General features: G+C 40.5%; 1 protein-coding gene across 16 annotated transcripts in view; it reads right to left on the minus strand.

Moving 5' to 3' along the window:
- The window catches only part of TENM2 (teneurin transmembrane protein 2), a 643,539-nt gene that overhangs the window by 25,762 nt on the left and 595,406 nt on the right, over window positions 1-22,371 (minus strand). For 14 of the 16 annotated variants that reach the window (XM_027682931.1, XM_027682929.1, XM_027682927.1 and 11 more), the window contains 7 exons: window positions 16,760-16,970; window positions 12,160-12,279; window positions 9,976-10,237; window positions 9,068-9,335; window positions 7,798-7,941; window positions 6,023-6,272; window positions 3,033-3,053 (listed from right to left, as the gene is read on the minus strand). In XM_027682931.1, the coding sequence (XP_027538732.1) occupies window positions 3,033-3,053; window positions 6,023-6,272; window positions 7,798-7,941; window positions 9,068-9,335; window positions 9,976-10,237; window positions 12,160-12,279; window positions 16,760-16,970 (1,276 nt within the window). The remainder of the gene's footprint in view (window positions 1-3,032; window positions 3,054-6,022; window positions 6,273-7,797; window positions 7,942-9,067; window positions 9,336-9,975; window positions 10,238-12,159; window positions 12,280-16,759; window positions 16,971-22,371) is intronic. The other 2 variants (XM_027682930.1, XM_027682921.1) reach the window with 1 other exon arrangement.

Genomic DNA, 22,371 nt, shown 5'->3' on the forward strand with positions numbered 1-22,371 from the left:
CTCAATTTAGTTGGGTTTTAAGCGTGATGTGAATTTTCCAGCCTTTGGAGCCTATGGGTGAGCATAAATAAGGTCAATGGTGGTTTCAAAGCATAGAAGACAAATGGAAGACGGGAAGAAAAGAAAATGAAGGTTACTTACCAGTAACCAGAGAGATTTGCCTCCAAATATCCACACTCCTAGTTTCATGTGGCAAAAAGTGCCCATCTCCAAGAGTGAGGATACACAGAGGTAAGTTATGATGGACAAAAGCCATTTCTTGATCAGACTAGCTCAAACTCTAATAAGGCCACTTTCGGCAGATGGGTCATCAGCACACAAAGATAACTGTGGTCATGTGGTCATGACCAGATTTGGAGGAATGAGGAGGCCCCAAAATATCACCTTCTACAGTTATTTTCCTCTATGCCAGTCTTTGACATGCCGTGATTTTAGGTCAATGAGAGTTCATTCTAAAACTGCAGAAGGTAGGAAGGAGATGGGTTTGATAGCAATTCAGTAGGCAGAGGCAATACCATCTGCTGAAGTCTAGGAGTGTAGAAATTAGAGATGAAGAAATACAGTAAACAAAAAATACTTGGCAGGTTTATTTCATGCATGGATCTCAAAGTACTTTAAAAAGATGGGTATTGCACCCATTTTACAGAGGAGGAAACTGAGGCACAGAGAGGTTAAGTGGTGTAGACAAAGTTATGCAGGGAGACTAGTGACATGCTTGAGATTAGAGCACAATCTCATTATTCCCCAAATTCCTCTCCTTATCTTCAGCAGCAGACTGCACCTCTTCACTAGACCCTTATCACATTCCTCCAAAATAATGCTCAACCTTCTTTGCCACATAGAAAAAGCGTTCTTTCCACTTAGGAGATTCCTCCAGTCTCTCATGTATCTGAGCCATACAAACATCTGCACATTTGCCATTGTTTTGAAATTCTGCTCTCTTCTCCCACCACGCTGTCCCCTGGCACTGAAGAACACACTCTGCCGTGACACTGGTGTTCCACACTTCACAAATACAGCCAAACTTAGCTCAAGGCTGATGCCTTTTGTGTGGCCCTTTTAAAACAAGGCACACCCCCCCACCTTGGTCAGATGGAGGACCTGAGGCAGGCACAGACTGGAGCTGGGCACAGACACCAGGCAGGGCCCTTGCTGGTCTCAGCAGTGAGAGCTGCTCACACAGTGCCCAGAGGAGCTGAGCTGCTGCTGGACACAGAGCAGCAGCCAACCCACAGGAATGGAAGGGTCTCTCTTTTTGGACACGATTTTGCCAGCGTGTGTCTGCCCACCTGCCTCCCCTCTGCCCTCAGCTACCCCCAGGCATGTCCCACTGCTACCAGGATGGGATAAGGGACGAGTTAGAGTAAAGAGCAAGGGCAGAACACGGGTTTATCTCCCTCTCTCCTGCAGTCCCTGCCTTTCTCCTTTGGAATCTCCCTCCCCCAGGGCAGCTATGCCAGGGAGTCAGTCCTGAGCTTTGGTTCCTGATCAGGGAGTGGCTCACTGGAGGTGCAGACCTCCTGCACACCCTTTCCCTCCTTCCTGAGCCCTGTAAGGGAACAGATAGTAGAAGATTTTCCATGCAAATTTTTGAGGGACTTTCGCAGAAAACAACTGCTGGAAGGTGACATGCACTCACTGTGTCCCCAAATGATTGATGAGACTACGGCCTCAAACAGGGATGTGTTTTATAACTGAGCAGTCAATACGTCTCAAACTGGCACCTGAGCAATTAAAGACCTCTGCCTCTCTTTTCCCCATGCCACTATAATCTTTAATTTGAATTATAGGAGGCCAAAGACTGTACCTTGTTTTAAAAGATTTTCCACGGCATTCAGCATTTCTCAGAGGCCTCTGCCAATAATGTCTGTGCCTCCAGCCCTCCTGAGTGAATACAGTGGTTACCAGCACCTGCAGCCTCACTCTGCTCTGAGAGGGAGCCTGTGTCTGGCAGCAAGTGCCAGCAGAACCAGCTTATCCTCCCTGTTCTTCTCATAGGTGCATCAAATTCACAACAGTGCAACAACAGCTATTCTTTAAATCTAACCAATAAGAGAAGCTGCCCACAGCAAATCTCTAAGCACCTGAAAAAGGAACTAAGCTTTGTTGAAGCACATGAGGAACCTCCAGCACCACCAATAATCATTAGCAAATTGTGAATTAATTCATCCAGATAAGAATATTTAGTGCTGTTACACTTGCTATACCAAAATACACTATTAAGGGGAAATAATACTATTTAGCCCAGACCATCTATTGCATCAACTTGTACTACATAAATGGAAAGTATGGTTTTAAAAGGGTGATGCACAGAACACCATGGAATAGTTTACAACAGCTATTCTTGTTCTTGCCCTTGATTTTCTCCAGGATGAACTTCCTCCCTGTCCCACGTGTGGCATAGAAGGAGGTTTCCTAAGCTGCTGCCATCCAGAATACCTAATGCTGAGGTGAGACGATGAAAAATTGCTTCTCCTAATGCCCAGAAAGGTTGTGCCTCCCTCCTGAATCTTACAATGACTGCACCTAGTGGTTGCATACAGCCAGCCCCACAGGTTGACTAACTATTAAATGTGTTTGACAAATGAAATATAAACTAAATTATGGCAAAGGACAGCAGGTTCAGAAAATCATTAATGACCGGAAAATGAGGTTTTGACCTATATGCAGTCATTGCTGCTTTTGTGAACCTCTCTGGCATTTGTGAAAATGCTGTTGTAGTTTACCTTGACCATTTAGACCAATTATAGACAGCAGGGAGAGGTGTTTATCTAGAAGTTAGCTTGGGGTTCATTATCCTTGCATTCTACTAGAAATTTGTAATTACTGTCAGAACTTATTTGGTTGCTTTTTGACTGCATTTCATAATTGCTAATGCTTATCATATTCATAACACACAATTAGCACATAAAAATGTTTCTATATATGGTACATGAAGAACATAACATTACACAAGAAGCACAACACAAAAAGCAAACACAATGAAGCAAACAAACCATATCAAATTATATGGGAAAGAGCTCATGTCTTACCTATGTTTAAACTCTTTATTTCTTTATAGAAAGGGAACAGAAGAAAAAAGAACAAACAGTTAGCTGAAGAATAGATGGTAAAGCAAACATAGTATTTGTTTTATTTTACAAAAGGACACAGGAGAAGATTCTTATCTCTTTTCAGCACTAGCCTTGGCTTAGTTTACAGATGAAGAGAGACTGGGAGGGATAGAGTTCCCTATAGGATACCCCTGCCCCCACCCCCACCCCTCACATACAGGAAACTTTCTGGACCATTGAAAAGAGTTTTCACTTGGAAATAAATGCAGCTTGTGGGCTGGGAGTGAGAGAAACTAGCAGTTTTCTGAATACAGAGCTGGGCAGGGAGAAGCACCAGGCTTAGGATGTTGTCTGCCAGCTGGAGGTAAATTCTTTAGTCCAAATAGTTTTCCAACAGGCTATTTCTAAACAAATTTCTACTGTGCAGTGTGTTTTCCTCTCCTTCCAGTCACTAAAATAATTGCTTAAAGCAAGTTTGGATGCTCCTTGGTATCTGTTTAAGCCTATCAAAGCAAATGTCAGGGTGAAAAAAAACCCTTCTAAGTGAGCAGTAAGGTACTATACAAGGGGAGATAAACAGCATTAACTGATCCACAGTTTACTGCCCAGACACAAAGCCAAGGGAAGAGTGGCCTCTGCTTCCCAGAAGAAAATTAATACATTCTCCACACCACAGTGTTTCACTGTGTTGACGTAATTTCCATTTAGGAATATCCAGCTGAAGGAAACAGAGAGGTACGTGACTCCTGAGCTGCAGCACTCGAGGCACAGCCCCCAACTTGTAGTACCAGTGTTAAGTGGGACATGCAGCACTTGAGTCAAAATCCCTATTTGCCATTCCAATCAGGCACCTTCATAAAGGACAGTGTGAAGCAAATATGCAGACTGGGATATTCTGATTTATAAAGTTACTCAAGATTTATATTGGTTTATGTGAAACCAAAATTACATCAGTTGTGAAATCTAAATAAAGTGATGTATTTGGTTTGTAATACTTGTGCTATTGCAACATTATCTGATCTACTTGATACAAGCTGAAGACTCTGCTCTTGTTCATACTTAAATGGTTCAAATCTTCAAACTCTTACTTGGGTAACACATGCAGATTTTAGGATGAGCAAGTAATCACAATTACTGCTATAGATAATGTTTGCTGGAATGGATTTTAATTCCCTTTAGAGGAACAGGGGGCAAAAGACATCATAATGTAATATAAAACCTGTAAATCCTAAAAATCTGTCAAGTCCTTTGCAGCTGTCCAACAGCACTCACAATACAGTAGCTTCACTGTTCCTTGCTGATAGTTCTAACAGAAGCTAAAGAAACTATGCTGTGGAAAACAGACTTTCATAAAGGAGAAAGTGGACAACACCAGATTAAGAAGTCCATCTTCTGTTTCTTTACACATGTTCCTTCCCATTTTCCCTCTCACATGATGAAAACTGAAGTTCCCTCTCAATCTCTCTCTCATAGAAAGAAAGCAAAGTACTTAGACTGATACTGTTGCAAACTTTGAGGCAACATTTTCAAACATCAGATGTGCTACGAAGCTTTGTCACTGGCTGATGTTAGGAAGTGAGGTGCAGACAGATTCCTTATATTGAATATCCTAACCCGAAAATGTTTTTCTTCACCTATAAAGCTGTAGTTCTATTTACTAGAAAGCTAAACAGAACTGAACAAATTATAAAAAAAACCAATTAGCATATTCTATATAATGCAGAGTTTTAGTGCATATTGATATAAATATTTATAGCAGGTCACACGTCCATGCCAGCTACTTTCTGTGGCTTACACTGAGCTGCTAGCAGAAAGCACTGCATGATCCATGACTTTAAAAAAAAATATAATGAGGCAGCCTGATGGTGTATGAGGTAGGTGTCAGAGAGTGATTTCAGAGTAGAATTGGCCTGAATCAGATCTCTTTTCTCTTATATAGAATCAGAATTCACAATAGTGACATCAACAGAATGACATGAATGGAAGAGAGGTGTAAAATAGAGCTAGGCCTCCTATTCTCCAACAGTCCAATCGTTTTGTGCTTTTTCCCACTAATTAAAAACTAAAAGTGCAGTGGAAGCAGAGGAATTGGTGATTGGTCATATCATTAAGAAAAGACTAGTGACCTAAATTCACTCTATGTGCTTTTGCAGCTATATCCAATTTCCAGGAGCACAAATGCTACTGCCTGAGGGGGCTCCAGAAGGGTCAGCACATAGCCAGTGCACGGTATTTTTCTTTATTTTTTGCAAATCCTCAATAGTACTGTAAATATAAGGTCCAGTTACATGAGTTAGGGTTTGAAGCAATAGCTCTTGCCTCTCCTAGAAGAATGAAAAAAGGAGATGGAACAGAAATGGGTGAAGTGGTACACTCTACACTCATGCCTTCCCTATTAAGTGACCAAATCTTAAGCTTGGAAGGGGGCACAGGACAGTGGGACAGAGTTACAACCTCAGAAAGAGTTGTGATGATGCAAAATGGCTCTGTATGTCAACCTGAACTGCACTTGTCAACCTGAACTGCACTTGTCAACCTACAGGAACAGACAAGAATGGGAAAGTGGCTCTCAAAACCACGGATAGGAAAACCTTCCCTCTAACCTCGTGAGACTGTTACACCTCTACTTATCACTGTGGCTCAGGACCTAAGGGCAGTCAGGTCTGTAGTTTTCAAACAAAACTAAAAGATACATAGCACCAAGGGGAGATTGTATCAATGATCACTAACGAGACAGAAGGGAGTGGTTTGTACTTTTTGTACAAGTTAATTTGTACTCTTAATTTCTTCTCTGTAGTCACTGCTCTGATAAGCTACAGGCTTTTGAACTATGCATTTCTGTGCCCCATTTCTCCACTGGAATTTAAATAGGTTGAAAGTGACAATGTTTTTCAAAATTATAAAAAGTAATGGTAAAGGCTGATTTGAGCACAGGCTCCAGAAGTGAAGCACTAAGGTTAACACCTTACCTCAGCTCCAATATGCTAGTAACATTCCTGGAGGGGAAGATACGCCGGATATAGTTAAAATCTCCAACAAAGAGACTTCCATCAATACCCACTGCCAGTGCTACAGGGGCCAAAAGCTTATTTCCTTCTGCCAGACCATTGCAGCTTGGACAGGATATGCTTCTCCGGCGCCCATTCCCCATAATGCTGGTTATCACAGCCGGCTGCTGAGTTAGGAACTGATTTTCTCCGTTGCCTTTGTGCAATATACCTAATGACAAAGAGGAGAACAAGTGGTTATTACCACCATTCATTGCAAGGGACTTCAGGCTGTTCTCTTTCCAACAGCTGCTCTTAAGGATTGTACACTGAAAAGACTCCAGCATTTGGGTTTTCAGGCGAACAAGGAGAGCAAAAGGGCTTTTCAGTAGTGAAAATAAAGGTGTAATGAGATTCGGTGTTGAAAAGCACACACATACACACCCACAGACCCAAATCTACAACCAGAGTCCTTTGGTGTTCATTAAGAAAGAAAACACTGCCACACAGCTCTGGCCTGGTACTGTGGTTTAGACTGTGATAATAACTGGGAAACAAGAAGGCAAACAGTGGTGAAGACGTGTTCCTTATTTGTGTGCCTGGATCCTCTCATTCCAGTTTCCTGTATTATGTTTTGTCTGGAATTTTGTGCCAACCTTACTGTTCTCTTTCTGCCTCTCAGTCTTTCATACTTCTTTTTAATGGAAAATGAAAAATGAGAAACGGAGGCACCAGAGAAGATGATAACACAGAAAATGAAAAGATAGGAGAAAGATGAAACTCCCAGAAGGGCTACTAAGGATCAGTGATAAAAGGCAACAGGGAAGCTGGTGGTACGGATCTTTATTACGCTTCAAGGAAATACCTTTAAGATAGGATTTATTTTCAAAATATTTGTTAAAAGAGCAGACCCCTGCTCCAAGAGGAGAGTGGATTCTGTGACAGAGTGATCATTTTCAGTGTCATCAAAAACTGTGGACATCTGGCTGGAAAGTTTCAGCCTCATGTTCTTTGAGAAATGCAGCTGCATGATCCTGATGTAACTGGTGAAAATACTGTCATGCACTACCCAAATATCTGTTTCAACAGTGTTGGATCCACTGTCCAGCACTGGAAGTGTGTTCAAATAGCCTGATCTTGCCGGTTCTGAAGGCTACTTTAGGTTTATTGAGCAAAAATATCCTTTGCTATTTGTTAATGCAGGGATCAGCAGGAATGCTGTAAAGAACACTTTATAGGGATCAAATAAAATATGTGCTGAGCATTCAGCTCCCAAAGAGTAAAATATGGAGATCAGAAACATTCAGCTTAGGATATGGAAGGACAAAGAGAACTGAGGAAAATACAGACCGGTGACAAATGAGAAAGACAAATGAAACCCAGTATCTAGTCACAGACTCATACTTCTTGTAAGCCCCATCTCAGAGGGAAAAAAGTCAAGCAAAAGGAACCAGGAATGGGTGTGGCTCATACCAAAAAAAAAGGGAAGGAACACAAAAAGATATTACAGGGGAATAAATGAACAACAGAATAGAAGATAGAGATTTGAATTCAGAAAGTCATGTTGTGCAGAACAGTCAAAAATTTGTTGCAAAACAATTTCTGACAGCTGAAATGTGTTCCAGACCTTATTGAGCTAAAGATGAAACAAAAAGAGTGGAGAAACTGCATTTTTTGAAAGTGTAAATATAATGCAAGTAAAAAGTGCAGACAAAACTCCATATAGGACAGAAAACACATGGAATTAACTAGCTCACCACTCTTGACATTAAGTACATGGTGTTTATCCAGGGACCATCCTCCTAAGTTTGAAGGATCTAGTTCAAATCCTTGCAGCAGTGCTGTCCTCTTCTCCCATAAAATGAGACTGGGGCAAGTCTCATATTCAAAACCCACAGACACTGAAATAAAAGAAAATCTAATGTACTTGCTGAACAAACATTGAATTCAATGTCCAGAGCACATTCCCAATAATCAGCATTCCAGTTTCCCAGCCCCCTCAAGAAGATGGAGTGACTATATTAATCCCTTTTATTCTACAATATTGTATTCAGATTTTTGACTAGACACAAATTTGAAACTCCATCCACATGTACTCTGCAGGGATCTGATCACTTCTATCTTAATAGCTCACATTGGGAAGTGACTGGTTTGGTGGGAGGAGAGTGAGAAATACAGTTTTTAAAATATAACAAAATTATTCTATCAGATAACAGGACAAGATCAAATTCTTTATTTGCCAGATGTTCATGGCATTTATTTAGTGTATTCATTTTACGTACCATATACCAAACAGCAGTGAAAACTTTGTGTGTACTTAAGCACAAGTGCACTGTAAGCATTACTCAGGAAAGCATTATCCCATGCAATAATGTAAGAAAGAAAAGCTATAGCAAAGAAGAATTTCAAAAATATAGAAAATAATTAACATTTTAAAAATAAGCTGTTGTTTCTACACTGGCACAGCTCTGATGCTCATTTTTAGCACTGCTGTACAAGAATTATTCTGATACTCAATGAAAACTGAAAAATATTATGATGATCACTCTTTTTCCCACCCACTAAAACCAAGCAAACTAAAAATAGCTGCAGAACTACAAGACTGAACAGCATTAGAAGAACAGCATTTTCATTTCAAATGTGTTATACCACAAGAGACTACAATAATGGCATGTGTGAAAACCCAAGTGCACTGCAGACTGCCAGCCATGGGGATCGTTTGTTAATGGAAAGAAAACAGAAACACAATGATGGACTAGGTTTCACCTAAGTTCCTGTGTCCAGTTTTTCCTATTTCCTGGTCTAAACCTTCTAAGTCAGGTACCAATCAGGAAACAAAGGCATGTTGATGGAGTTTAGACACTCTGAATATGATCTTTAACGTGTAAAAGGACAGTAATACAAAGATAAACTGTGTCAGGGAGACAAGAACTGTTCAGTCTATACTTCCTCTTCCACAAGAAATCTCTGCAGTTTTCTTGCTTAGAATTACTTGGAACATTTTGGAGCTTGTATGTGCTGACTTACCTACAGCATCTGACAACCCATACACCTTCTGACCATATGCATCTGTTTTGTCCCAGATAAATGTATATGCCAAGTTGGGAGATGCCTGAAATGATTTTTGAAACAAATGCCCTTCAACTGCTACCATCAAATGAACTTTGATGAGATTCAGAGGCACAAGTGTCTGAGTCATGATGATCTTCAGTAAGGATTTGTATCCAGCAGTTCGGGAACTCAGGTAGCTGAGCTTTATACTAGTGCCAGGGATCTCAATTTCTTCATGAAGAACCTGAACACGAAAAAGATCAAGCATTTCACATTAGTGATTTTTATTTTTTTTTTTTAATATCACCTTGCATATTCTTATGAACTTATGACTTTCTGCTACTGAGAATGGCTGTCCTCAAACCAGTGCAGTGACACAGTTCAGCTGACATTTCTGACAAATATTTATTGGGTGTCTGGGTAGACATTCTTTTTAAGTACAAGTGTTTTTACTGCATGTTATATGCAAGGGAAACATGAGAAACACAGTCATAGGAACCCACAACTTCCATTAACAGTATAAAGCCTAACTGAATACAGTGAAACAACAGTACCAGGAGAGTTTTCCTTTGTCCTAAGTAACAAAAAAGGAAACAGCATGTGGTTAGCACCACATGCCAAGCCTTTGCAAAATTCTCTTGAACAACCTAAGCTGTCAACTGAAACACAGAGATATACATGATATATTGTATCATAATGGGACAGTGCAAGGTAGTCAAAGATAAATGTATCCGGGTGACACAAACCTGGGATATCTCCTGCAGCCCTCACTAGAAAACCTGGTACCTGTCAGAACAAATGCAGCTCTACAGAGGCATTTGCTGCAGCAATTGCAGGGACGTGGTGACTGATTTCTGCATCCTTTTCACTCCCACTGTTCTTACCTGGGTTTCTGGCACGATGGGATTCCGGCTGGGAGCGTCACTGAAGAAAGTTGAAAGTGGTGATGAAATGATGACTGGGTCAGGACGGACAAACCCACTCAGATCACAGCTGGGAATGGAGTTCTCCTCTGTCTTCATCACAAGTGTGTCCATGGCATAGAAGCTATTCCACGGCAGCCACACTGTCCTTTCCTGACTCATAAACGGGGCCCGCTCAAAGTGCAAGGTCAGGGAAGCTCCACCGTTTGCAACCAAGTCAAACCTAGAAAAACGTGGCCTTTAGAAGTGACAAGACTGAATAATTCCAGTAACAGCATTCCTGGCTAATGACACAGAGGTATAACTATAGCCATAGGTTAATGTCTGGTTTTGGCTGGGATGGGGTTAATTTTTTTCCTAAGAGCTGCCACAGTGCTGAGGTTTGGATTCAGGGTGGCAATAATGTTGGTAACACAGGGGTGTTTTTGTTATTGCTGAGCTGTGCTCTCACAGAGTCAGGGACTTCCCTCCTTCTCACCCCACCCCACCAGAGGGCAGAATGTGGGTGCACAAGGAGTTGGGAGGGGACACAGCTGGGACAGCTGACCCCAAATGACCCAAGGGATATCCCAGGCTATATGGTGCCATGCTCAGTATATAAATGAGGGGAGAAGCTGCTCCAGATCTGGCTGGGCATTTCTTTCTCTTTTTGTTATTTTCCTTTTCATTACAATTTATTATAATGTTTATTTTATTTCAGTTATTAAACTGTTTTCTTACTTCTACCCGTCTGATTCTCTCCCCATCCCACCGGAGGTGGGGAGAGGGAGAGGACCTTGATTATGTTTTAAATGTCATGCTTCAAATGATCAGTAATGGGATGTGAACCTCTGGTAACTAAGACAAGCAATGATTTGAAGTCACCTGGACAAACCTCATCCTGATATAAAATCTGCATTAAATAATTTAAAAAATGCCCAACAGACAAACCACCACATTTATTATTACAAGCCACCTTTATGTAGAATAAGCAGAGAAGCCAAGTTCATTCTGAGCTGGACAATGAATTATCTCTCTCCTGAAAGACCCTGTCCATCAAGCACAGATTGGGACAGGTGGCAGTTAGAGAATAGTAATGAGAAGTGTTCTACAAATAAGAATTCCTGTCCCCAGGATAACTGATCTATCATCTTTCAGACATATTAGGTGTTTACTCCCGACCCCCTACACAATCACAGCAGTTATGTGGAGCTGCACAGGCATTTGAAATCTGGCCTCAATGAGTAAAATGCTTCCAGGTTGTTCTGACAACAGAAGTAGGTATCAGTTGTTCCATGTAAATGCTGGCAATGTAACAAATTACTCAATGACTTCAACAATTTATTCAGATTTAAATATAGTTCAGGTCACCATTTACTGCAGTATTAAACCACTGAAATCAACATTATACTCTTATTACAACAGATTAATATTCTGGGAAATGTGGCACTTGAATACTCCCTATAGTTCAGTTGACTCATATTAATTATTTCAACTCAATTGTTTGTATGCATGATCAAGACAAAATGGCAAATGTTTACAATGCCTGTGTCAGATACATTGTTTTAGGTACCACAGCCAGTAAACCAGATAAACCATGACACATTGACTTTTGTTTATCTGAATCTGTGTGCATTTCAAATAAGCTGATACAAGGGGGAAAAACACTTTTTTGCACAGCAGGAAATTGTCTAAATATATTCAATTAGAATCTTTTGATTACATTCTACCCTGAAGAAACTCAAAAGAGAGTGGATCTTCAAAAGGAAAGAGAGGCAGAAGGGAACTTTTAACAAAATATACTATTCCATAATGATACTTTTCTTTTTCCTAGAAGTGTTAGCCTGCATTGCATTTTAAAATAAAATATTTCTGGTCTCAGCTGGATATTGCTGTAGTCCACAAATGTTTTCATAGATACAGAGCAATTTATCTGAAAGGAGCCTGCCTGCTAACACGTCATTACCAGAAGTCAGCCTGTTTGTATTTACATGCAGTTAGTATTCAAAGTGCCACGTGAAAAATTACTTTTGTGTTTACTTAATAGCTCTTTGCCCTGGGAGGAAGGCAATGCCTGATACCACATGGTTGCATCAGATCACACCATCTGTTAATCAGCAAAGACACCACATATGAAAGAGGGACTCAATGAAGAGGGACACTCACGTGCCATCCTGACGAGTGATGGTGTAGCCATACTTTGGATACTTGACAAACGACACGTTGACCCCAACTAGAGGAGTTCCATCTGTAGTCACCACTTGGCCTCTTATGAGAGACACAAGACTGAAAAAAGAAGGAGAATTAAAGGTATTAATTGTAATAGAGAAGTTATGTTGTTTATAAACGGAGCAGTGGAACACTTGTGCCTCATTTACTCTAAATCCAATTTTCTCCAGAGATTTTTCGAATATTGAGGAACCACAATATTGCCCTCTATACACCTGAATCAAGACACTGTTCATCTGTGCAGTGAGATGTGTATACAGAATGGGAGTTAGTGCTTTCCTTGTCTAACAAGGCTTTGCCTTATTGCCTAACAAGGCTTTACAGAGTAGAAATCTCCCTCACAGTCAGGCAGGCCAGAGCTGTGACCCTGCAGCTCCACTAAAGCTCAAAAACCTCCCTGTGGGTGCCTAATACCCTTAAAAAATATGGTGCAATGCCATATCATTTATTTTACACAACCAATTCTCCAAGCTAAAGTTCACATTCCCTTGTTTTAGGGGAATGACTACATTGCATTTGGTCCTGATTTGGAACCCTGGCTTTGCACTTTGCCAGCAGGAGGAAGGATTTGGTTTTAAGGCCAGCTTTACGCACAGGCAAAACAAAGAGTTTTCTCAGCCAGCAGGATAAGCAGCTTTGCTCAACCTAAGGGAGATGAAGATGAACTATTCCTCCAAGAGGCACAGTCAGTTTTTTCTCTTTGGAGAGTGCCTGTTAAGTGCACAGCGGGCAGAGAGTGCTGCTGCTCCCAGCTGGAGAGGAGTCTCCAGCCCTGGCTCCTTTCAATTCCTCCTTCCCTGTACCCTGAGAGAAGCAGATCGGTGGGGGTGGAAGCTGCTTGGTAAAAGGGAGATGGAAAAGGAAAAGCTCCTTGTAGATGGCTTCCATTTCTACACTGAAAACGTTAAAACAGGACAGGTCAACCCAGGAAACAGGGAGAGAGTTAAATCCTCTTAACCCACAACCTCAGGGATCACAAACCCGCATTTTCCTATTGTATTTTACTGGCTATTCAAAAACTACTTCCTTGTATTTTTATTCCAAACAGGTGTAATATTTTCTTCAGTATTACATAAAAGAAACTAATTAATGAAAATGAACCATTTCTGTTATTTTTCTTTTAGAACTTTCAACTGCTTCTTGACCCTTCAGGTCAAATTTTAATTTGCAAAATAACACTTCATATCAGAGTATGGAATTTAATAGAAATTGATACTTGCTAAGAAAATCTACTTAGAAACATACTGGACAAAGATAATTGCCTTGGCATTATTCATTTTGCTTCAATTATGTTATGTTACAAACACAGAGAAATAGTTGCAGGAAAAAAGTCACTCAAGCTTCTCTAGGGGAACTGTGCAGAAAGTAGATTTAGAAAGAAATCATCATATGGGAGAAGAGAATGAATAATGTCCATGACTTAATTGTTTTCTACCTTAAATTTTAATATTTCAGGAAATAATGTGAATAAAATATTTTGGTCAATAATCTTCCTTTTTATTTCTAAAATGCTAAAATCAAGAACACAATGGATCTTAAAATAAGCTAAAATGTAGTTAAAATCTGGATTTATAAGAAGCCATATTTCGACTAATAGTCATACATAGGACAAACTTTCTTTGCTAATCTTTTAGAAGTGTAACTTACAAATTAAGCTGATACATGAAGTGCTTTTCCTTTTTTTTTTAAACAAGGAATTTAAATGTGTAAAAACACATAGGTAGTTTTTTTTCTAAAAACTTCATCTTTTTTCTGAACAGAAATGATTAATGAGACTTAAATATTTTTGCAATCAATAAATTTTGTTATTTATTGCTTTAGCAGGGTAGGAAACAACTTCTTTTTCTTATACTAAGACTGGAAAAAAATAATAACCACTATTTTGTCCCACTTTTTCATGTCTCTCAATTAAATGAGAGCAAACAGAGCCAGTACCTTTCATGGGAGCTACTTCTTGGGACTATGGCAGCTTCAGTATATGTAAAACTTGGGAGTCTAACCTTGTGGCACTTTTAAAAAGTCAAAACCCTTAGTTTTAAAACTTACATTTTGACACTATACATTAATTTGCCTAAAATTGGTACCAAAAATAACAGCTGAGCTGCAGAACTATCAAAAGCACCTTCACAACTTAGAGGCTAAGGCCAATTTTAACGTCATTAATATGCCATTTGCACAGTTATGCTAAAATCTGCAGTGTACTTCAGATGAATAAAACAGAAGTAAGACTCCTGCCACCAGGAACCCTGGAAAACATATTTAAAAAAAATAAATCTATAATTTCAGATGAGGTTCTTTTCAAAGGAGCCTCAGGATTGAAGTGCCAGCTCCTGCTTAGCCTAGAGCTCTAATTCATGGGACATAGAAGGGTTTGGGTTTGAAGGGACCTTAAATTTTGTTCCAATACCCCCTGCCATGGGCAGGGACACCTTCCACTATCCCAGGCTGCTCCAAGCACTGTCCAACCTGCCCTTGGACACTCTCAGGGATGGGGCAGCCACTGTTTCTCTGGGCAACCTGTGCCAGGGCCTCACCACCCTCACAGGGAAGATTTTCTTCCTAATATCCCATCGAAACCTACTCTCTGTCAGTTTGAAGCCATTCCCCCTTGTCCTGCCACTCCAGGTCCTCGTAAATAGTCTCTGTCCATGTTTCTTGCAGGCTCCCTTCAGGCCCTGGAAGGCCACAATTAGGTCACCCCAAAGCTTCTCTTCTCCAGGCTGAACAATCCCAACTCTCCCAGCCTTTCCTCACAGCAGAGCTGCTCCATCCTCTGATAATCTTGATGCCTCCTCTGGATTGAGCACTGATCCAGCACTTGTTAAACACCACAAGATTCCCAAGGGCCACCGTTGGAGCTTGTCCAGGTCCCTCTGGATGACATCCTGTCCTTTAGGTGTGTCACTGCACCCCTTAGGCTGTCAACAGCTTAATTCCTAGGCTGTTTTGAAGACTCCAACTCATATCCATACTTAAACAGCTTGACTATTTCTAATACAAAATCTGATATTTCTTGGATGGTGCAGGAAGGTCTGCACAGCTCTACAGCCATCTAGAAATTTGGCATGACAATCACCCGCTTCTGTAAAACACTTGAACATCTCAGAATGAAGTGTTGGATCATGTTAATAACACAGCTAAACATCATCAGATGATAGTGGAATACAGACACAGGGAATACACTCATTTTCATTCCACAGAGCTTAAGGAGGCAATGACTTGAGCTTGCTCAGCATCCAGTAGATAACAGGAAACTTCTGGCTTCTCTTTACTTGAGGAAACATCGCTGGTGGTAACTCATATAGACCAGCATTGCACCAATCAGCCTGTGGACTATTTACTTCTTATACTATAGTCTGTATTCCTTTTTGAACAAATTATTCAGCCTCATGAATTAGCAAGCTTCTCCCTTGTTTTCCTTTTCACATAACACTGCAGAAAATTGCAAGAATTCCCCCATCTTAATTTTACAGAGCTGATAAAAAAGATCACAACAAATTTTGGTGAAAACAGAACAATTATTTTCTTTTTTTTTCCCAAACAACTCCATGTGTGTATGCATGAAGTATTTTATAGGATAGCATAAAATCTATATTATACAGAGTAGGATCCAGCAGGGTTTTCCTGATGGAATATGGAATGATTGTGCTGTTTGAGCAGCACAGGAATGAATACAGTGGGGAACTGCCTGGTGTATCCAGAAACATTATAATCCTCTTTTTACAGACAAATATTTAGGGACCTGCTCTACATCACCCATTAAGCCTGTAATGGGATCCTGACTGAGAAAACAGTTTCCTGTAATGAAGTCCAATCTTTTGGGTGTTATCTCAAATGATGTTCTTAAGCTTTAACTTTGGTGATATGAACATAATTAACATATTCATCAATTTCTTAGCATCTTTCCATGGAGACCTATTTAAATAATATTGATAATACCAATCTTCTTGTAAGCATACAATGGCATCAAATATCAATTAATGATGTGCTGGCTTTTAGATTCATTACAAATATATAATTAATAATCATAGGAAGAACAGGCTTAGGAAAAAAAACCAAGAAGAAAAAGAAAACTTAGTCAGATGTATTGATGATACCAGTAAAATGGCTTTATATAAGGAATAAATAATAAAACTCCCTAAGTTAATGTATCTTTAAATTTATTTGAAATGTTATTCCACTATTGAAACTTGTGTAAATGGCACTAAATAAAATGCATTCTCTTTTAACTGGAAACTACTTTGCATTTCCCTTGGTCTAGACTGCAGTCTTCATAAAATACAAACCCCAGAAGCTCCTACTCAGTGGAAGGAACCTTCTTCTAGGTGTTGCCAATATGATGAAATGCTAATAAATGCTAATAAAACTCAGTGTTACAAAATAAAGCCCACATCATAAACTGCAACAGAGTGTGATCAGTGCAAACATGAAGCACCTGAAAGCAGCATCTCATGTCAGAACACGAATAAAATCGGTGGGAGAAATTCTGCCGTACAACTCAACTGCACAGATCCAGTGTCACATTCAGAGCTGCTACCTGCTGTTGAAGGGATTTTCTCCTGGGATGATGTGAGTGCTGTCCTTCCCCACCAGGAGCTTGATTCGATCATAGAACGACTTCACAGCTGGTGCTCCAGAGTGGCTCTGCTGGATGATGTCCAGGGGGTCCCGCGAGCCCCGGCACAGGAGGCTGTTCTGACAAGTGGACTGGAGGCAGCAGTCTGGGTCCAGGCAGTCCACCAAGCCATCTGAAAGGTAACAATCCTCAGATTCAGCCAGCTGCACAGTGCTGTTGAGCAGTAATATTCAATGGAAAACTGAAGGCACTGGGAAAAACTTAAAGCTTACTGTTCATACCATCTCTGAACCCTAAAACTGGTAATTGAGCCAACAGCGCAACGAGGATGAGGCTTCTGAGCTCACTGCTTAGACACCTACAATTAATGTATCACAGAATGTGCTGACTTGGAAGGGACCCACAAGGATCATCGAGCCCAACCCTTAGCCCTTCACAGGGTGACACAAGAGTCACCGATGTTAGATGAAGATCAATCCCAAAGAAATCTGTTAAGGGCTGGAATTAGGAAGAAGGAAGTGGTAGGAATAAAGGATTTTTTGTTTAGGTTATTTGCCTGGTGGGGTTTTTTGTTTGTTTCATTTTGTTTGGTTGGTTTTTGTTTTGTTTTTGTTCCTCCCTTTTGTTTGTTTGGTTTTTTTGTTTGCCTTGAGAATTATGCTGTTTCATTTGATTTGTTCTGTTTGGGGAGCTGGGAGGAGATGGTGACAGAGTAAGTTGTCATTACCTAAGTAAAACAAAAATTAAATTGTAGTCATTTTGGCAATTCACAGGGAAGTGCTGCTGGAACTCCCACCTCCCATAGAAACCTCAGAACTTGTGTGCATGCTTAGACAAGGAAGGATCAGTCTCAGAGTTGGTGGGTTCACTCATCATATTACATATGAGGTTGTCCATCAAGAATATTTCTTAAGATGTATTTTTAAGAAAAAATAGAATTTTAACATCAGAAATTAAAATGGAGTCAATGGGAAGATCGATTTGTATACTTAGATAAATAACAGCTATTTTTAGCACACAGAGTAACAAGTCTAGCATCATCCTTTTCTTTGGTATCAGCATTTAACTGAAATATGTTCTCTCAATGGAGTTCTACTGTAATTTAGAAATTAATAACCATTTATTTTAAAACATTATCATCTCTAACAATTTAGTAACATTTGTTCATCTTCTCTAGCAAGAATCAGGCATTTATCTGCAATCTATTTATGTCTGTAAACCTTCAGAGTCTCCCCAAGGTGTATTAATCTGATTTTTTCAATACAAATATGGCCTGGGCATACACTGAACACCATACAAAATCGAGAGCATTCCAGTAGGGAAGCTGACAAAAGTACCTTAGAGTAAGATCATGACTCATGCATTTTCAAGATTTTCAAATGCACAACAGACCAGTAGAGTGATAAGTGGAAAAACAACAATAAAAGAAAAAAAAAACAACCCAAAACTATAAAAAACTTTCTTATTTTACAATTAGCCTTGTATTTCCAAGCCACTGTGTGTGCCTAAAATGACTGTTTCTGATTTAAAACCAGAATTGCCCAGGTATGCTGGCAATGTTTCAGTCAGCCCTCCAAAGACATTTAAGTCAGACAAAGTACCTTGTTGTGAGAGCTGTATGTTGCTTTAAGGTCAGCCGCCTATTCACATTAAGAGCTCCATTTATCTTGAGATCCTTTCCAACGTGGCCGTAGGAATTTTCTGTTTTGCTGCAGTCCATTTTCCACCCACTTTATATAATCATTCTAAGGACATCATGAGCTTCAGGCTATAACTCAAGGCACTTTTCCTATTAAGCTCTGAGAACTTTTTCTCAGTATCCTGCGTTCTTTTTCAGTTTGTGAGAACCCTACAACCATGAACTTAGAGCTGCCCACTGTTTAGTCCCCTCAGTTCTTTTACTCAGACGACCACCAGGGTAAAAAAAGCCTATCAACACACCAGAAATAACAGAGGCAAAACACAGGATATAAATTTCACATTTACACGCTGAAGCTGCCTCGTATTTTTGCCGTACCTGTTATTAGAGGTGAGCACAAGTTATGCCTGCAACGACCTCATCACGCAGCAGATTATGGGATGCTGTAACCAAACCCTTCTGATGACACCACGAACTTTGAATGGGCATATCAATCTCCCAGCCTCCTGTCAGTCATGGGAATCACATCTTTATGCTCACGAGCCCCCCTGGATATCGCCTGACATTGCAATCTCCAGTAAATTACCCTGCCACTGCCAATCTCACCGTTATCTCACAAACAATCAAGCAGGCAATCAAACTGCTCTGAATTGCCAGTTCAGGACCTGGGAGGCTGGAAACGTCTCCATTCAACACCAGGGAGAAACCTGCCTCTGATGCCTTTCATGTAAGAAGGTTTCAGTGCAGTTATGTGAATTCAGACCTGCACACTTTCAGCCAGCTGCAACAATATTTAGAAAAGACAGGCACAGAGTATAACAAATATACACAATTCTCTTGTTTGGAGCATTATTACTTATAATATATGGCTATATTCCCCTGCACTAATTTATTCCCAGATGGCTGGATTCAGCAGTCAGGATATTTTTGCCTCATGTGAACTAGTTGATCCAGCCTGTTGCAAAAGCAGCACTGAGTTCTGGCTGTGTTCAGCACACCCAGTCAGACCCTGGGCACTGCTGCTTGGTATCAAAGGCTTATACAGCACTGTGCTGGTCACATTCACAGTTGCTGCTATTATTGACTTTGCTGCTCTCACATCTCTTGACTCTATGCATGAAAGTATCAGTTACTCAGCACATATCAATTTTTAGTTCACGTTTGTCTAATTTGCTATCCAGACTATTATCACAGAATGACTAAGGTTGGCAAGGACCTCTGGAGGTCATCTGGTCCAATTCCCCTGCTCAAGCAAGGCTACCAGAAGCCAATTGCCAAGGTCCATGCCCAGACAGTTTTTGAATATCTCCAAGGTTGGAGACTCCACAACCTCACTGGGCACCTTCTCCAGCGCTTACTCACTGCACAAAGAAGTGTTTCCCAGCACACATGTGTGCCTGGGATTGCTTCTCCTCATGAGGTTTCTATCAGCTCATTTTTCCAGCCATATTGAACTGTTACATATGAAGTAAATTGTTCCAAAATCACTTATTTGCATTAGACTCAGTTGATTTAAACAAGGGCTAGAAAAAATGTACTTTCTCTAAGAGAAACTCTGCCATTAGCATGAATTTTAATTAGAATTCAGTACTTTGTTTTTTAATATACATTTCAGGGCTTGTCATCTTCCGATTTCCTCAGGTATGCTGAATTATTCATACAGTTAATTCAATGACAAAACCCTCACCAAAATATTGCTGCTTTTCATGGCACACATATCTGAGTTTGAAGTGGGCAGTTAGCAGCTCTCTGAAACTCTGCATGCTAAAGGGAAGAGACTGGAGAGGGAGTTAAGATGGTACCGAATCTCCTCCAACAATTTGAGACCGAAAGAAGTCCTGACTTGGCCTTAACTGAGAAGAAGGAAAGAGGAAATTTTGATCTGATTCAAACTGGCAGCACAGGATTAATTCTCCATTGCTGTTCATGGTTCTGAATTCCCAAATCTTTTCAGAAACCAAGCAAGTGGCATGGCATTCCTCTTGAAGACTTCACTTCTGCTAATGGATACACACATTTCTTGACTTTCTTGGCAGACTTTGCTATACAGCAAAAAGAAAACTTTAAACCATTTCATGTAAGCAGACTAACCTCCTTGTGCATGCCATATTTGAGAAGGCTTTATTATTGTGTTCCTCTTGACCATCCTTACAAGGACTAAAAAGCTCTCTGTAGGAATAGTGATATATTTTACTGCTAATGTATTTAGAATCTCTCAGCATCACTTTTCCTTCCCCACTGAATATACTTCTCACCACTTCCAGGCCACTGGATTCCAGAACTGAGCTACACCTTTCTGCAGAAACTTGATGCTTGAGTTATTGGGGTTTTGTTAAACCCCTGTGAGTAAATTATCTTTAGTTTACACACTTCTTCAAACACTTGCAGGTTGTGCTTCAGGTTCAATTCATGATGCAGGTTAGAATGAGTGAACTATGACTTGACATCCAGCTGCTTGAGAAAATGCTTTCTGTACCCAGCAGGGGACAGTTCTGTTTCCAACCCAAAACTCCTGAGCCCATGCTCAGCAGAGGGCATCCTTACACTTCACTAGCTGCAGGAGCTGGGGACTTTCAGAGCCTAATTCCTGGAAATTTTTCTTTTTCCAATAAACATTTCAGACTGATGATTAAAATGGAGGTGGGGAGGAGTGGGGGGGAACAGCAGCTACTACGAACCCTGAGGGCAAAAGGGTCTTTGATCACTCTAAGGGCAAATTAGTTAATTTATCATGATCCGATTTTAATTATGTGCAGTATTAATATACCCAAGGTGAAAGAATTAGAGATGCTCTATCAGATTATCAAAAGAGTAGGCCTTCTCTCTGCCAACACAGAAATATTTTAATTGAGCTCTAAAATTGCATGCAGAACTGCTTCCACAGGCTGGCTATGCCACAGCCCAGTGTATCTTATTACCAGGAAGCTTTATCTAATATTTAACGCAAATTTTCACACTTCTCAAGCCTGATCTAATTCCTGTCAGCTATATTGCCATATATCATTCAAAATAATTCCTCAGAAGTTCCTGGTGCTAACATGAAAGGAAATGTTTCTATTCCTGTTCCAGCCCTGTTTCCTCAAATAGCCAAACTGGAAAGTCTCTCCATTATACCACTGCTTTTTATAGCTAACTGCGAGCACAACAGAGTACTTTTGTAACCAAAGCTGCCTTTCAGGAAAAGCTGGACTATAAATCCCAAATTTTGGTGAAGTAGAATTAACCTGGATTCTGTGTAATGCTGGCTGTGCCTCCAAAAACTCCACAATGAGGGTATAAAGATGGGTATAAAGAGCCACTGTAGTGATTTCCTTATGCAATATGTCAAAAGAAATAGGAACCTAAAAAGTAATGTACCCTCTCCCATTCCTCAAAATACCATCTGTAATGCCTTAAAGCACCCTGGAATATCAAAGTGGTCAAACACCAGCCCCACTTCCCTTGTCCACTCAGGATCCCTGTGCTGCACAGAGCTCTGGCAACCAGGAAACCCCTCATTCCTGAGCTGGAAGAACCTACTGCAAGTGTAGCTCCAGCCACACCCTGAGAGCTTGGGGGTCTCTCAGCACCCCTGTCTAGTGGATTATTGATGCTCCAACTCCAAACCCCACCTTGCTCAGAGAGAAGCTGACCCAGACAGCTCCAAGACAAGAATAATCTTGAAAAAACACATTTGTTCAGCCCCAGCGTGCACAGACACCTACATGGACACCGGTGTCTTTTCAAACCATGGAATTTGCAGCCACTGGATTTCTCGCTTTCGCCTCTCCACGGGTTGTAAGAGCCTGTTATTGTGGGAACACATCCCGTGAGGGGCAGAGGCAGGATAAGCTGGCTAATGTGTGCAAAGGCGATTAGAGGCTGACACCAAGTTTTAACAGAATCACACAAGCACACTCATTAGCTCTTGTCAAACTTACCTAATGTCTAGTTT

The sequence above is a fragment of the Neopelma chrysocephalum genome, unplaced genomic scaffold (genome assembly GCF_003984885.1).
Source record: "Neopelma chrysocephalum unplaced genomic scaffold, ASM398488v2 Primary Assembly neopelma1_63, whole genome shotgun sequence".
Lineage (NCBI taxonomy): Eukaryota > Metazoa > Chordata > Aves > Passeriformes > Pipridae > Neopelma > Neopelma chrysocephalum.